The 17,454-nt window shown below is 37.9% G+C and overlaps 1 protein-coding gene across 3 annotated transcripts in view; it reads right to left on the reverse strand.

Annotated features, from left to right (window-relative positions):
- Positions 1–1,545: 1,545 nt before the first annotated feature.
- The window catches only part of KIDINS220 (kinase D interacting substrate 220), an 80,811-nt gene continuing 64,902 nt past the window's right edge, over positions 1,546–17,454 (reverse strand). For all 3 annotated transcript variants that reach the window (XM_040597803.1, XM_040597802.1, XM_040597801.1), the window contains 4 exons: positions 11,472–11,618; positions 9,006–9,104; positions 7,637–7,885; positions 1,546–3,935 (listed from right to left, as the gene is read on the reverse strand). In XM_040597803.1, the coding sequence (XP_040453737.1) occupies positions 2,664–3,935; positions 7,637–7,885; positions 9,006–9,104; positions 11,472–11,618 (1,767 nt within the window). In that variant the 3' untranslated portion in view covers positions 1,546–2,663. The remainder of the gene's footprint in view (positions 3,936–7,636; positions 7,886–9,005; positions 9,105–11,471; positions 11,619–17,454) is intronic.

A 17,454-nucleotide genomic window follows, 5' to 3' on the forward strand; every position in this document is an offset into this window, starting at 1 on the left:
TTATCAGAGTACTACACTTTCTTCTGTTTGCTTATGAACACCTGTGTAAAAAAATCAAAAAGATGCTTCAGTAGAGAAGAAAAATGCACTCTGTCTAGTTATTTTTAAGCAAGCAGATTTCACGAGTCAGTTTTATTTCCTGGACCATTAATAAACACCTTTTGTAGCAACCTGTCCTGGAACCGGCTATGAAGCACTCTTTTGCTGGTTCTAGGAGCCTCACTAGGAAGGCATTAAATAACAAGCCCATGAACACATCTGATTATATAAACTGCAGCATGCATTACTATATAATGCAGTTAAAGCAGTTAAAGGAAGCAGGACTGAACCACTGTTTGGAACTGAAATGATTTTAGGTACCCACATCACAGACAGGGCACAGGCCTACATACCCAAAAAGAGAAATACATTAAGACCTGTAAAATCTTACACAGACACTTTGCTTGCAATTATTGTTTCTTAGTGATGATAAGCAATTATGCTGGTATTAGCGAATACAAGATAGAAGCACTGAAAAGTTTACTACTCAATGACCCATTTCAACCCAATTTTGGTATTTTATGAAGCCTTGAGGAATAAAACTTTCAGGAACACAAAGATCTCTGAATTATATGGAAACTTAAAATTCACCTATTTGGATTATTTGAAGAACAAGATGATTTGAAATAATTGATGTCTTCCATCAATACTGTCAATATGTCTAAATGAAGGCTACACTTCTTGTCCTCTCTTATGAAACAATGCTTCTAAGTATCTTTATGTAAAAAAGCTTCTACATCCAAAAAATTTAAGAAAGTAGCGATATACTCTTTTCTTTTTCTTTATTTTTTTCAATAGGAAGAACCACCTAAACCAAAAAAACTGTTCCCAAGCAAGCTACACAGGCTTCAGGGGCTTCTGATTTTGTTTTGGGAGGCTTTTTATTTAAACTAGTCATCTTTCTTATAGATTAAGATACATGCACACAAAGTTTCCAACACTTGTGTAACACTCTGGTAAGTAAATTTTAATTCAATCAAATACCAATTTAACAGAATCCAAAAACTTACTGATACCAACTCCAGTCCTGTAAGTATGAGACATTCATGTAATGAAAAAAATAAAAAGCCTAGGTAAAGCCAGTTTTTCTCTGTTGACTCTGGCACAGAAAAGCACCCTCTTGATTTAGATAACGGAGGCCACGACCACATGGTCCTGCTGGAGGCATCTGGTTGTAGATGCAGTAGGACAGAAACAAAGCTGCTCCAAACCACCAGCACATGTTAATTGCCACAAACAGCGGGATTACTGCTTTGGACCAGCAGGAGGTGGCCCCATCTCTGCAGCTCACAGCACTTCCTTTAGAAACGTCTGCTCTGGCAACTCCATCTATCAAATGTATTTTTATACTTGATACTTATTTAGTATTGTATTGATAACAATATAGGTTTAATGCATTCTGTTTAATTAAATTCATGAAGTAGTTTAACCAAAACAACATGGATATGACATTTTTATCAAGTGAAGAAATAAAATACTGCAATAAATACAATTTGGACGCAAACCCAACTTGGCACTTTGTTTTTTATTATCTTTGTACTACCAGAGTCTAGTTTGAACAATTTTTCCTCAACATGCAAATTTCACTGGACAGTACGAGTATTTGCTACAGTAACATTCAGGTACATTATTTAGATGACACAAAAATCTTCAAACACTGTACTTCAGAAATAAAGAAGCTGGCATACAGCTCTGATGAGATTCCAAAAAGCATGCATTATTTTTAAAATGGCAAACTTGATTATTTTTCTTTCCATAACCAAACACTGTACCAAGGGAAGATCATGCACAGCAACAGATACTCCGTTAAATTCAGACATCACATTCATACTTCATCCTTACAGTATTTTAACGTAGCTCAGGTGGTTGCATCTATTTAAGACCAGTAACTGTAAAATTACATACCTATAATAAATAATGGATCCACTAAATCAATGATAAGGCATTATCTTATAAATAACTGCCGAATCCAATGACATGTCGAGACAATGTTGCTTACAAACATTACCACCACTCTACCCAAAGTTCACAAAGTCAACAGCAATTACTGAACGTACACAGAGTAAAAGCATACGTATAGCCAAACAGGTATCTTAACACTCAAATTTCAACATATGTAATATATGTTGCACACATTAATCCACTAATTAACAGAAAGTTTGATAAGGGTGTCACAGGTGATATTCAATCTTCTGGCATCTCTTACATCAAATGGCAAAGATGCACAATCTTAACTTCACCTGCAAATATGCAGACTTAACTGGAATGTTCAGAAGGGATAAGTAATACACATCCCAAAAGAAAAGCAAAATCACACCATAATCTCAACAATTAAATCATACTCACTTTCATAACATCTGCCCCTGACCAAACCTTTGCACAGTGTCTTAACAAAGAACTGATTTTTCATGCTGACAAGTACTGCTTTTATATATGGGGCAAGTCTGAATTTGCTTCTTGTAAAAAAATTACTTCTCTCCAAGAAAATGACTGAAAATAATCTAGACCTTCTATTACAATACTGAAAGCTTAAATTACAGAGCTTAATGTAACCACACACTGACAAAGAATTCCAAGCAAGCTACAATTCATGGGAGCCTACTCTGTTTTAACCTGGCTGCTTTCTACAGGATGCTCTCTCTTTCTTCTCCAAAACCAGCCCCTTCTGAGGCTGCAACAGTGTGGAGCTCTGACGAATCTTTAGAAAGCCTGGTATAACTTGAACGCTGGCTTCGCTTGTGAGCAACACTCTTCAGGTTCTCATTCTGAACCCCAGTTGAACTAGAACCTGAGCCAGGATGCAGGATAATTTGAGGTGAATCTCTGATACCTTGTATTTCTTCAAAGTTTTGATTAGCTCGATTGTTTGGAGCACTGTTATTATTTAAGGTTACTGTACTAGGGGTTCTATTTAAATTATAGACTTTCTGGCAAGCTGGCCAGTTCTCTTCTGGGCTGCTTGCTATCAAGCTGCTTTCAGAAGGGCTTTTCTTATCTTCTGAGCAAATAGACATGCGAACCACAGCTGGATCTTGAAGGCCACTAAGGCTGTGTGGAATTCCTCTTTTTGCACTGTGACTATCATCTTCAAGCTCAATGAGATTTGCCTTTTCAAGCTGTGAATCATCTGCTCCTTCATTATGGAGGGAATGATTTGGAGAACTTTCATTGGATCTTACACCAGAGTCAGACGAATCTTTTTTATCTAAAAGGGCATCTGTCAAATACTCCTTTGCTTTAATGAAGGTTCTAATAGGTTCAGATCCATGTTCCGGAGATTTCGGTTGCTTCTCTGTTTTGCCATCTGTTTTCTTATCTTTACCTTCCTTAAGAAGTGGGGTATTATCTGATTCCTCTGTTCCTGACTCATCTTCATCGCTTGGAAGTTTCTGATACCGGAGAGTAACTCCCTTAAGCTTTAAATCTGCAGCCTGGAAAATACTTGTTCTTTCCAAAGACTTCTTCCCTGGGAGAAGCTTGGAACCAGATTGATCAGATTTTTCATCTTCTTCAGTAATAGGATCCAAAGGAGATGCATCATTAGTAGAAACACCTGAAGTACTGTAATCAACAACATCATTTCTCTTCAGCAAGAAGGACTTTCTTCCATCATCTTGTTTCTGTTCACCATCTTTTCCTTTTTCCTGTTCTGAACTGGAATGCAAGGAACCCCCTGATGTACTATGCCCCATATAGAAAGCACTTGAGCTATGAGGGGAGGATCTACCACTTACTGTAGTAGAATTGGCACCTCCTTCTAACTGTGACATTTGAGCAATATACTCTCTATATGCATCTCTGTATTCTGCCTGTACCTTGTCAGTAAGCTTTGATATTTCAATACTAGAATCTTGAGAGTTAAGACTTGAAAGACTTGGAGTTCGCCGAGTTTGTGACTGGAAAAGAAAAAGAAAGAAGAAAAGAGAGATAACAGTTAAACGAACTATTTATTTTTACTTTTACTGATCTTTTTTAATTAAATAACTCAAAGCATCAAGTATGTGCTTAAATGATTTTTTGTTGTTGTGAAAAGATTATGCAAGTGAAATCGTCAGTGCTATAATTAAAATACACTCACTATAATCACTTATATGCAATCACACACACATCCACTAAACTTACAAAGTATTCTTATTGTTGGTCCCCATAACGGAAGATTTCCACAAAAAAGCATCTTATCCATTTGAAGCCAACTCTTTTGAGTATGTAATTGTAACAATTGAATTTGTATGTCAAGATGGGCTTTTCTAATAAATTTTTGTACATTTACAAAACGAGCATTTTATATTGGAAAGACAGCAAGAGTTCATCTAAATGTTGAACATCTCAACAATTTTTTTCAAAGACCCTCATCCTACATACCCCAGTATATCCTGGCAAAATTCCATTGTGTACAGCTGATTTCAGAAAAATCAGTTCTTGAACAAACATATTCCTCTTTGCCCCCACCTCTGCTCTCTTTTAGTGTGCACACAGAGAACTCCACAGGCACAGGTTGCTAGGCCATCTATTAAATGCTACAGCCAAGGTCTAGCACAGCGCTGGACAAGTAAAGGAGTGGATTGTGGCTGAACGCAGGGCTTCGTGTCATGCATTTAACAGGCTGCTCATTACCACCAGTAAAAGATGTACAGTGGCCAGTGCACTAGAGCTGAGGCACTGACTTAAGCACAAGTAATTCAGGGAATGTACTCAACCTTGCAGTGCACAAGAGGCGAGATACTGAAAGACTGTTGAGGTACTATGTCTTATTTGGGGCAACACTGAAAATGAACCTACCTTCTACTAGAACACGCTATTAAAAAAACCTGAAAGGGTTCAGGTAATTTTAACAAGCTAAAGGTAAGCAGGAAAATTAATGTGTGGATTCAAACACTGTGAATGAATTTAAGATTTGAACAGAACTGCTTAATCATATAGATATATCCTCTTGGTCCATCCTTCTCCTTCTCACCCTGTTTTTTTCTGCTTCCCCCCACCTTTTTCCTAATCTTATGTGCATCTTTCTTATCTTTCTTTTTTCTGTTCATCTTTTCCTTTTTCTTGTTCTGCACTGAAATGCAATGCAAACCAACATGTTTGTTTCCTTCTCAGAAGATGCTCATAACCCCCCCAGCAAGCAACATATAGGAGATCTACAGGTTACCATTCCATTATTCCCTCTGTACTACTAAGCAAACATTACTGACAGCTTTTTATAAAAGTCAATAATGCTGTATAGAGTACTGGGGAACAGCTGAACATGATTAACTAAAGGAAAAAGGTGTTTAAATGACTTCTATCTGCTGTGACTCCTAAGCAATTTAATGCGAAAAGCAAAATGTAAGAATCACAGAAATATTAACACTCGATCATTTATGCACATTCACTACTATTTATTCATACTCACAGCAGCTATGGTTCCTCAACAAAGAGAGAAATATTTGATTTTGCTGTGCATTTCCAGTAGTACATCTTTCTACAAATGTATTGGGTTTGGCAGCAAGGTTTTGGTAGCAGGGAGGTGCAGGAGTGGCCTCTGTGAGAAGCTGCCAGAACCTTCCCCCATGTCCGACAGAGCCAGTGCCAGCCGGCTCCAAGAGGGACCTGATGCTGGCCAAGGCCCAGCCCGTCAGTGACGGTGGTAGTGCCTCAGGGGTAGCACAGGTAAGATGAGGAAAAACCTGTGCAATGGCAACTTCAGCTGGAGAGTGAGAAGATGTGAGAGAGACAGCCCTGCAGACACCCAGGTCAGCGCAGAAGGAGAGGGACGAGGTGCTCCAGGCATCTGAGCCAAGATTCCCCTGCCGCCCATGAAGCCCATGGTGAGGCAGGCTGTCCCCCGGCAGCCCATGGAGGTCCACGGGGGAGCAGATCCCCACCTGCAGTGTGGGGAGGACCCCACGCCGGAGCAGGTGGAAGCCCAAAGGAGGCTGTGACCCGCAGGCAGCCCGCACTGGAGCCGGCCCCTGGCAGGACCTGTGGCCCCACGGGGAGAGGAGCGCGGGCTGGAGCAGGTTTGCTGGCCGGGCTTGTGACCCCCTGGGGGAACAACACAGGAGCAGGGGGAGAACATGAGGAGCCCTCCGGGCCCCGAGGAGGAAGGAGCGGCAGAGACAACATGTGATGAACTGACCGTAGCCCCATTCCCCGTCCCCCTGCACTGCTGCCGGGGAGGACATTGAGAATTCAGGAGTAAAGTTAAGCCCAGGAAGAGACAGGATAGGTGGGAAGGTGTTTTTAAGATTTAGTTTTATTTCTCATTACCCTACTCTGATTTGATTGCTATTAAATTAATTTTTCCAAGTCAAGTCTGTTTTGCCCATGACAGTAACAGGTGAGTGATCCCTCCCTGTCCTTATCTCAACCCACGAGCCTTTCATTGTATTTTGTCTTCTCTGCCCAGCTGAGGAGGGGAGTGATAGAGCAGCTTTGGTGGGCACCCTGTGTCCAGCCAGGGTCAACCCACCACCACCAGTGGCAGTATTCTTTCTTAATCACTATCAATGAAAAAAATTCCACAGGAAAATTGTAACATTTTCTGAAGGACAAACTATCTTTTTCCTTCTTTTGATTCAACTTCAAAAACTATGTAAGCATCAGAAGCGCTATTTATGTAAAGCTGCATTTTAAAGAGTGCTTTAGAAAAGATTTTCTTGTACTACTTTCTGTGCTTTTGATACAAACACGGTGTAACAAATTTGAATCATGCCACTTCATGCCACTTAGGTTTGGAAAAACATACATTGTGATCCTGATTACCCTTACTGCCTATTGCCAGCAACAGAGTATCACACACACAAAGGTATCTGGGATGTGTATTTCTCAAAACTTTTTTCAGTGATAGCTTTGGATATTAAAAATATCACCTATAGCTAGTAATTTGGGGTGTCTTCATATTTTGATGCACCTTCAAGACTTTCTAATTGAAACTTTCAGAGATGAAAAAACTGATAAACGTTTGCGTTGGGTTTTTTTGTTTTGTTTTCCTTCTTAATTCTAATCACTATTTAGATATCAACTGATTTGTGTTATTTCTTAGAAAGGACAAAAGACATCACACGCTTTGGGTGATTTCATAAGACACAGAAGAAAACTGATCATAGCCTGGATGTCAGCTCTGGAGTCTATGAATAGATTATGCATCATCAGGACAAGGCTCTGATGTCACGGAGCACTAGAGTTGTCTATTTAAAAAGTCACAATAAATGTATCTGTAATCCTCTTAATAGCATAACATCTGGCTAGCACATAGCTAAAATATTTCATATACATATTTCATTCACAAAGTCTGAATACTATAATAACCAGAAATCTTGCAGGACACCGCCCTCAGCTAGATGAGAAAAGCATGACAGCTTGGATTTTGCTATTTTCCTACTGAAGAGTGATTACTGGAACAGATGAATAGTTTTCAGATGTCAAAGACTAAAGACTTTGACTCAGAGAGCGTGGTTAGAGTTTACATCTCTGCAAAACTGGTCTTTGGCAAGACACAGAGCTGGAAGTACCTGAACTATTACAGTGGACTTATTTCTTGACCTGTCTGTATCCAGGAATGGAAAAAACCCTTTGCCGTACAGGTAAGCAAGAGGAAGAATACATGTGTATTAAATACCTGCCAACTTAAGTTACTATGGCGTGGAGGAGCTTCATCAAGACCAATTGTGTTGAGTTCTTCAAAGCTGAAGTTGAGTGTGTAGGGAGCTTGACCAGAAAGACCTGTAAGCTCAGTGTGAGGCAACTCGGTGTTGTGCCCAGGACGACGCGTAAGTTCACTATGAGGAATCGCAGTGGTAACATGCTCAGTTGTTCCACGAGGATCTTCCTGAACAGCCTGGTTTTCTGAATTTCTCATTTCAAGTATCTTAACACACAAAAAGAGACAGTATAAATGTAATTACATAAATAGAAGTCCTCAAAATTGTTAAAAAATAATTCTATTAAAAATAGGAACAAGGAATTCACAACTGTAAAAGTGTACTTGCATATGTGGTCGTGATCATGGAAAACTGTGAAGAAAAATCTGTTCAGAGATCTAGTGCATTCATTGTCTTTACTGCAAATCACATTTTAAGATTTTTTTGTTATTTACAAATTAATTTTATTACTGCTCAGACCCTTAAAAAAAACTCATGCCACAAACCACCTACATTCTTGTAAAACTAGATAAGTGATAAATTACAAATTTAAAAGCAAAACCACACACTTCCATTTTATAGCTTAATCAAACTAAATCTAACAATAAATCTCATCTGGTAATTCCCAGTGCTTTGGCAGTTTTTACTGTTATTTTCAGAGAGAAATCTGGCAATATACTAAAAATACTTAAGAGAAAACACAGTTCTTTGTGATGCATAACCCTCACCGTAAAACTTTCAAACCAGGTGGAGGGAAATGGGGGAAACTAGATATCTGTATGTATGCTTCAGTAAGAGTATGTAATGCAGCATTCTTGCATTATACAAGCATGCATCGATCAAATATTCTATTGATCAACCTCACTGGCTTGATTTTTAGCTTAAGGTTCTTTAAAAATTATGCTTATGCAATTATGTGCCAACAGGCACCTCTTAGCAGCCTGGTTGTCCACTTCCTGACACTAACAGACTTTAAACTCACTGAGTAACTTCTAACAGAAGGACAGAGGCTTCAAAGAGAAGTTCTGACAATTACATTAAAATAGGCAAATTTAAAAAGGGAAAAGGGAACCCACGCAGGCAAAACAGATCCTACAAAAAGAGGAGGCAAAACTTCAGAGTTCACAATTAATTAAGATGCAAATCCGTAGGCAACCATTCCTCCATTGAAGTGCTCAAGACAAAAAGACAAAGTAACAAAACAATAAATGCATGCGTGTTTTAAGACAATACTTATCATCTGAGAGATTATGATAACAAGAAAGGCAACAGGAAAGAGAAGAAGATAAGGTTCATAATGAAAAAGACTTATTTATGAAGACCTGAATACTGAACAGAAAATCTTACCATGCTCCTGAACAGGTGCCAGTCACCAAAATTCATATTCATTTCTTTTTTCAATTCATCGATGTTGCACTGAGCCAAGACACGGCCATTTATATTTGCCTAAGCAATAAAATTAAATAATGTAAATTATCGATATGAGACTTATGGCACAGCAGTATCAGACTAAAAAGGTAATTGAAATTGGATATATTGATGGGGACTGCTAGTGAAATTCCCCAACATCGCTCTTAGGTACAACCCTATAAAATAAACACAGGTTTTTATATAATAATATGTATTGATGATTGCTGATGGGCAAGAACTTAGGTGTCATGAAAAAAATTATAATATTAAACCCATCAAAAATGTGTGTATGAAAGACAACATGACTGTGTTCTATGAACAGACATAAGGAAACAGCACATCAGTGGTAGAAAATTTCACACACACACATTCATCTGCCTAGATTCCTCAGACTCTGAACACAGACTGCAGATACCCAAGTATCTGAAGATAATCAGACATTAATTCCCAGGCATCATCTGACCCACGGCTTGAGGCACCTCCCATCAGTACTAACTCCATCAAGTTCCTTCCCTGCATAAATACAAGCTTACATTCCTCCCATCATCAGGAATAAAAGACTAGACTTAAAATTTTCATCGTCATTTGGAGATTAAGACAGATGTGCCTGAACACCACCTGTGCTCCAGGAAGGCGATTCCTTGTGTTAGGCGTGTTTATATAGTGTTTAACTTCCAGCAGCACCAAAGTCAATACCAAACCATTTTTATTACATAACAATAGAAGTAATTTCTTTTTATGCCGTTTATCAGTGGATAGACAGAACGTAAAAGAACCATCATGTCTTAGAAAGATAGCCACAAATGGAAGACCCAAGTTGACAGCTCTGCTCAGTCTGAGGGTTCTCAACAGTTTTGTTCCCATATACCAGTAAGTAGATGTTCTTAATCAAACCAGGAAAAAGATCAGGCTAAGCTATTTTCATTCCTCCTTTTTTACATGCTATCACTTGCAGTAAGAAATGCAAGAATATAAATAAGAGGGATCTGATTAGAGGTAACTGATAAGTACATTCTTTTAGCACTCTAGAGCCACTGATGCAACTGGAATTTTTTGCAGCTACACTTAATGAGCTGCAATCTGACATCCTACTTCTTGCTTTAAGCAACACCGCTGAAGCTTCCTATGATAAACCTGACTCTTAATCCTTGAATTAACATCCTCCCCGTATTTTTTAAGGTATGACACGTACCAGGACAAAGCGAGCTCAGCAAAAACATTCACTAATGACAACCTTCAGTTTTCCCTTCTTTCTTTGTAAAAATGTATTGGGTCTGGCTGAGCCTCACAGCAGCCCTCACAGTGCCGTGCTTTGTATTAATAGCTAGAAAGGTGTTGATCACACACCAGTGTTTTGGCTGCTGCTGAGCAGTGCTGGCACAGCACCAAGGCTGCATCTCCAGCATTCCCCCCTCACCAGTAGGCTGGGTGTGGGCAAGATCTTGGGAAGGGACATAGCCAGGGCAGCTGACCCAAACTGACCAAAGAGATATTCCATAGCATATGACAACTGCTCAAATATAAAAGCTGTAAGAAAGGAGGAGGAAGAGGGGGTGTTATATTATTTTTACATTATTATTAAAAATATTATTTATGACTTCTATGTTCCAGGCCAACCAGTATGTATACTGAAGCCCTACTTCCCAGGAAGCAGCCGAGCATCACCTACTGATGGGAAATAGGGAGTAACTTCTTTTGTTTTCCTTTGCTTCCACGCATGACCTTTGCTATTGCTTTATTAAACTACCTTTATCTTGACCCACAAGTTTGGGTTTTTCCATCTTATTTTCTCCCTCCTCTGTTCTGCTGAGGAGGGGAGCGATAAAGCAGTTTGGTGGGCATCTGGTGTCCAGCCAAGGTCAACCCACCACAAAAAGGAGCACACAGAATAATGAAAAAAAGTAATAAAGACAAAAATGATTCTGTGCTAATGTCTCAGAGAAAAGAACAGTAACAGAAAAATGCACAATGGCCTTTTTCTGAAGAAAATACTGTGACAAGAGAGACATGGAACCATATTCACCACTCATTTACAACAGAAGAGATGTGCCAGTTTCTCACAGGGAGGGGAAAAAAAGGGATGTTGCTACCTGGATATATAATTTGCAACCCTATTCATCTACACGTGGCAATTTTGAAAACATTTTTCCTCAAAATAACCAGTCTCATCAGCATTTATATTTCTGAGTCTGTTTTTCCTTTTTGAGAGAGTATTTTCTCTGAAAAATACATGCTCATATTAAAATGTTTTCCAAACTTAGCAGGCATAGAAGTTAACAGGTTGTTTTGGTATTTGGTGTGTTTCAATAAACATTTTCAAGAAAACAGGCAACTAAATATTTCCTTTTCCTTGTTTATCTCCCTGTTTAGGTACTAAATACATTAATGAAATCCAGCTGATACCTTTCTTATAGTTGCAGAGTACTGAGGTAGCATGCTCTGGTCCAGACCATCTATCTGCTTCAGCTTCTCACACACAGCTTCCACACTCATTGTGCTCAGAGACACATGTGATACTCCTGCAGTCGATCCTGTGCCTGTTCCTGCTCCCTGTAAGAAGTGAGAAAATGGGCTCATAAGATTTGTTCAGATACTCAGTAAACCCAGAATTTTACAATATACACTAACACAAATCAAGCTGTGTTCAACTATCTTTTAAAACTAAGAGATGAGAATAAGAATGCACAGGCACTTTTTTATTACTATCAGAAGATCTCCGTATCGGGAAACATTTATTATAGGTATTTATATGAGAAAAAACACAGTATCTTGAGTCCTACCTATGTGGGACAATAAGTCTCTTAAATAATGTTATTTAAGGAAAGCAACATAAAAATCAGGAATATTAAATAAGGGTTAATCAATTTCAAATGCACCTTTACTAAAGAGTTACCCCCTAATTTTAGTAGTTAGTTTGGTTTAGGGTTTTGGTTAGGGGTTTTTTTCCCCATTTTTTTTAAATAATGCAGGCAGAACTTAGATTTTCCTGTCCTGTTTAAAAACTCCTGGTTTAGTATCATACAAAGATGACCTAAAATGAAACTCCTCAATTGCTTGGATTTATTGGACAATTTTAGCTACATCTGTTTAGCAACACAGGAAAAATTTAGCAACATCCAGAGGTTCCTTCAGCCCTGTTTATCCAAGATCAAACAAGGGGTTGTATGCCACAGTACAGAAACACAGAGCAGCGCTCACTGCTCTCCAAGATACTATGACAATGCTTCATGTATCTTCAACTTTGGCCAGATTTAGGTAGAAATTATTCACAACTCAGATCTGTAACACAGAAGTTGTCCTGCTAACGTTGCCAGCTTCTGGGAATTCCAAAGTGTGGAACAAGAAAACAAATGCATCTGCAGGTAGTCAGTATACTAAGACCGTATGCTCTCAAAAAAGCCCACGTTCTCCCTGGATGGGGACCTGTGCATTAAGTAGGAGCGAAGTGCAAAGCTCTAAACAGTTACGCTAGTGATTCCAAATTCCCAAAAGCAAAATCAGAAGCAGTTTATCAGCTAGGAAATATCTTGTACAACCTCCTGCTGGGAAGGAAGTTGCACACTCCCCCTTTTTCCAAACATTGAATTTTGGTTCCAGCACTGTAGACCACGCACCAAATGAAGCTCATTTTGGGAGGTGCAGAAGAGCTTCTAAAGCTTCAGAGCTCATCAGCACACGTGTAACACCTGGGATGTAAAAGTGTATTTTGACTATCCAGAGTTCAGTTAATCAAGTTTGACCCTCAAATCAGCAATGAAGACTGTTTTTAGTCACAATACTTGCTTCCGTTTTTATTTATTTACTTAAAAGTATTTAATCTTGCAGAATTAATATAAATTAATAGATCCAAATATATTGCTTGTGAAAACCAAGGATTATCATGCAGGATGGCATTAACCATATCTGAATTATCTAAAGCAGGATATTTAAGGAGAATTTATTCAACTATTAATTCCAAGGCAGCAATCCAAAACCCATTACCTACTACCCATTACCTAACTTCAGAGTAATTTCTAACTTACTGTTATCAGAGATAGCCTGATCTGGGGGGGTAGGCATGCTCCCCACCTAAGCTACTCTGAATTTCAGATTTAGATGTTATTACATGTAATTTCCCCAAAGTTCTCTGCCAGATATGCTTGAAATGGACTTAAAACTGTCAAACTATCAACTTCACTCAAGAACACTACAGGAAGTCATGCAAAAACCTAAGCTAGTAGTTGGCACACTTGCCTGAAAACAGAGCTGGGGCACCAACCTTTGTTCCTTTGACCACTTATATTTTTATGTGACATCAACCAGACACTACACAAACAAAAGTTATACCCTATTTTCTGGGTAGCTAGTCTACCTAAATTAAAGTTTAAAAATTAAGCATTATAATTCCACTACAGTCTAGGGAATACAGCTAATTTAGGGGCTTGGTATTCCTTCTGAGGACAAGACAGTTACTTTTCAGATTCTGCGATGTCTTCCTAATTAGGCGTCTACAATACCTCATTAATTATCGTACTAGGCATATAAAGGAGGGAGTTTAGGTCTTAATCTAGCCTGACTTTTAGCACAGCTAAAATTTTTATTGTGGTAAGGATATAATCCAACCATCAAACTGATGAAAATGACAGGAAGAATCTTTACCCATAAACTATTTAACATATACCTCTTTTTATGTACATCTCTTTTTCCTCTTTAAAAAAATTGCCTTGAGTTTTTCTTCTCCATAAACACACTATTTACTATTGGTATGTGTTAGATAATACATCAATAAAGAAAAAGTATTAAGATAATTCAAATCTTAATTATTTTTTCCAAGAAAGGTTATCAAGTAGAATAAAAGAAAATGTTATAGCCAAAAATTACATTGCGGCACTGGGCACTACTAAAATAAATGATCCCTAAGCAGTGTGTGTAAGCAATTGCCTTTATTCTCTGGGTCTATTAAATACATTATCTATCACGTATCTACAAATATGCTTCCAATTTAACAATTCTCCTTCAGATCAAAATATTTTTTTAACAATCAAGAGCAAGTCATTCTTTCTGCATGCATTAAGAGTTAGTTTAGAAACTCTGCTTACTGTGTATAAAGTAATACGGAAAAGCACTAAAATATTTAGACTATTTCTGTTAGAAGTGTGAACTGTTTGAAATAGATGCACATTAATCCAAATCATTTTTTACAAAAAGCACTCTCTGAAGAATAAGTAAAGTAATAGCTTTAGGGATATTGTCATCATGTAAGTGAATTAAAACCGTACTTAAACTGACACATTTTTTAGCCTTAGTGGTTTTGTTCGAGATGCTTAGAGAACAGTATTTGCAAAGTATTTGCCATGCAAAAGCTAAAAGCAGCTTGTCAAAACAAACCTCAAGGCTAGTAATGAGCACTAGTTTACAGACAGCCCAGCATGAAGCGCCAGTATGATAGCTTCTGCAATGACTCTGAAACAAGTGAACAATAATTCACAGAAAGTGGCTGTACCTGTCTGTTTTTGTTTAACCCAGACTTACACGGCTTTGAGAAAAGGACAAAACAGAATGAAAAGAAACAACAGCTTAAAGCGACATCAGAAAGGTTGAACATACAGATGACATGATTTAAAGTAAACAGAGGAAACAGTGTTAGGAGAGAAACAGGATATTCTCATAATGTGATGAAACTTTCAAGATAGACCTTCAGAATATATATTTAATATATGTTATACAAATGCTATTTTTCTATAAGCAGACTACTCCACTCCGCACTTGTAAAAAAGCGACACTTACTGTATTTTGTTTGCATAACAGTTTTACATTACGTTTCTGATGGAAAATTCTGCTTTTAACTAGACATCCTCCTGCCATTTCAAAATCATATTACATCACCAATGTATCTCAAATAACTTTGAACACTTCTATCTAACCATACCCTCCCAAACAAAAGTAAACCACCCCCACCCCCACAACTGATGAAGGTGGTACTTTTAAGAACAAATATTCAAAGCACAAAAGTGCTACGTTAAAAGCATCTGGATAATCCATATGAAAACTCCCATGCCACACATTTTCATTCATCCTCAAACTTTTGAAAAGCGCTTCAGTTTAAAGTGTTGTACATTTATCTACACTACGTGCTCTGGGCTGTGTTAGTTCTTGTTCAAAGCACACATACTACATCTTAAGGTATTATATATTCAATGCAATATGAAAAATGTATTAAAAAAAGTAATAATAATGCAACAAGCTGCATCCTAACAAGTCATAATTAACAATGCAAACTAAAGCACACAATTAAGTTCATGACAGTTAAGCACTGCTAATGCTCATTTGATATCTAAGACAACAACGATACTATGAACAGACACAGGTAACACTGCAATCCAACAACAAACTCTTCAGAAGAGCCCTACATAAGTTTTTGCAGTTCCTGTCAGACATAACCATTTGTAAAGTCAGCAGAAATGCGTGTTTGCCTCCATCACAGATGTGCAAAGGTTGACATCTTAAGTCTATTTTCATTAGTGATTTAAGCTGATACCCCAAAAATTTGCAACAACTTTCATGTCGATACAACAACATAGATGGTATTGGTAAACTTACTGGTTTGCCATCTACGTTTTGATCCATTCAGTAAAGAACAGCAAACTACAGTCTGAGATAGACAAGTTTTATCATCAGCAACAGACTCCAAATACAGAAAGTGGCAGAAGCGATAACTGCTCTCAAAATATTTCTGATTTCCACTAAGTTAATCTAGACTTACACCGACTTTACAAGACTAATGATTAGGGTCTGAAATTTCAGAACTCTGTCAACTCAAATATCTCACTGACAATGATGGCAAGGCCTTAACTAGATCATGTAACATCCTCAACACAGCTCTGTCAACTCATGCAATGAATAGCAATGATGATCTGTATATATGGGAAAAAAAAAAAGACACTCCTCATGAAATTTTTTTTTTTCCCCCTAGTAAGACCTGAACATTCAAAACAATGATTATTCTCTATTTTACACAGAAGGAAAATCACAACATTTCTGGCTCCTTGCCAGTTTTGCATGAATGACAATTTTGATTCTACACACTCCTCTTGTTTTCAATCACTGAACCAATCACACATCTTGGTGTTCATTAACTACTTCGTACAGTTTTTTAGTTTACTTCATTACTTTGCATGCACCAATCCATTTAATAAGTAAAAGCTGTATCTTTTATCAACTAGCAATGACCCATCAATTAAGAGCTACCTAAACAGCTGGATGAAATTATTGTACCCGTCACCTATGGATAATTGCAGTAGGTAAACCAAGTATAATACTGTTCCTTTCACAGAAATTTCAATCAAGTCTACAAAAGAAGTGTTTTCAGAATAGATGAAACCCTGATGAGGCACCCTGTCAGGCACACAAAATAACGTACCCTCACAACATTCTTGTCAACTACCCAAGAGATTTTCAAAAATTCAAAATTTTATATTTACACTGTAGGTTAAATACTGTTATGTCTTTGAAAACTGTATGATCTGATGTGCTGTACTCCATAGACTGACAGTAGTATAAATTAAACTCAAACCCAGATTTAATAAAATCCTTCATTATCATTATTTCAAAGAAAGTTTATTTTTAAAGTTTAACCCCTGTATTTTCTTACCTACAGCCAACAGACTACACAACTTGCACAAGTCTCTTGAATTGCTGCCTGAAACTGCAGCCTATATGTGCTTAAAATACACACTCACATCAGCAAGCAGGAGGAGCAACCAGGTCCAGGTCTGCTGCTGGAGCTCATTCACTACTTTGTTCTGAGACTAAATCCCACTTTTCCAGCCCTGTATCCCTTCTCACGCTCACAGATGCACACATACTTTAGACATCACTCTACTACTTCCTCAAAAGTCCTTGCTTTTTCTCCTTGCACTGACAAGCTGCAAAGGAGTAGGAAGAGAGTGGGGTACCAAGATAAGGAATCAAACACAGGGAAGACTTCAACATCACCGAAAATATACTACAAGGAAAACTTACTCTAAAGTTGTCCCTTCACACAACGTAGCTAACGACCTGGGACTGAGCACTTTAGGGTACACTTTCCATTGCATTGCCCGTACATGGGTGCTCAGTGAAAGTTATGTGCAGTTAAATACAGTTCTGGAATATGTGTGGGTTTTTCTCCATTGCACAACAATGGAAAGACATTTTTTCCAATTATTTACTAGAAGAAAAAATAACTGGGATCAAACTATAACCGTTGCCAACAACTATTGGCAGAAAGTATTAAGAGAATGATGACAATCATATTAACCTCTTTGTTTTGGTAATACATAATGATTTTCCATCAATACTCACAATTAAGAGTTAAAACAGATACCACTTAGAATAAAATGAAGTAATGAAAAAGGTAGATGTTAGC

Source organism: Falco naumanni, chromosome 6 (assembly GCF_017639655.2).
Source record: "Falco naumanni isolate bFalNau1 chromosome 6, bFalNau1.pat, whole genome shotgun sequence".
NCBI classification, from domain to species: domain Eukaryota; kingdom Metazoa; phylum Chordata; class Aves; order Falconiformes; family Falconidae; genus Falco; species Falco naumanni.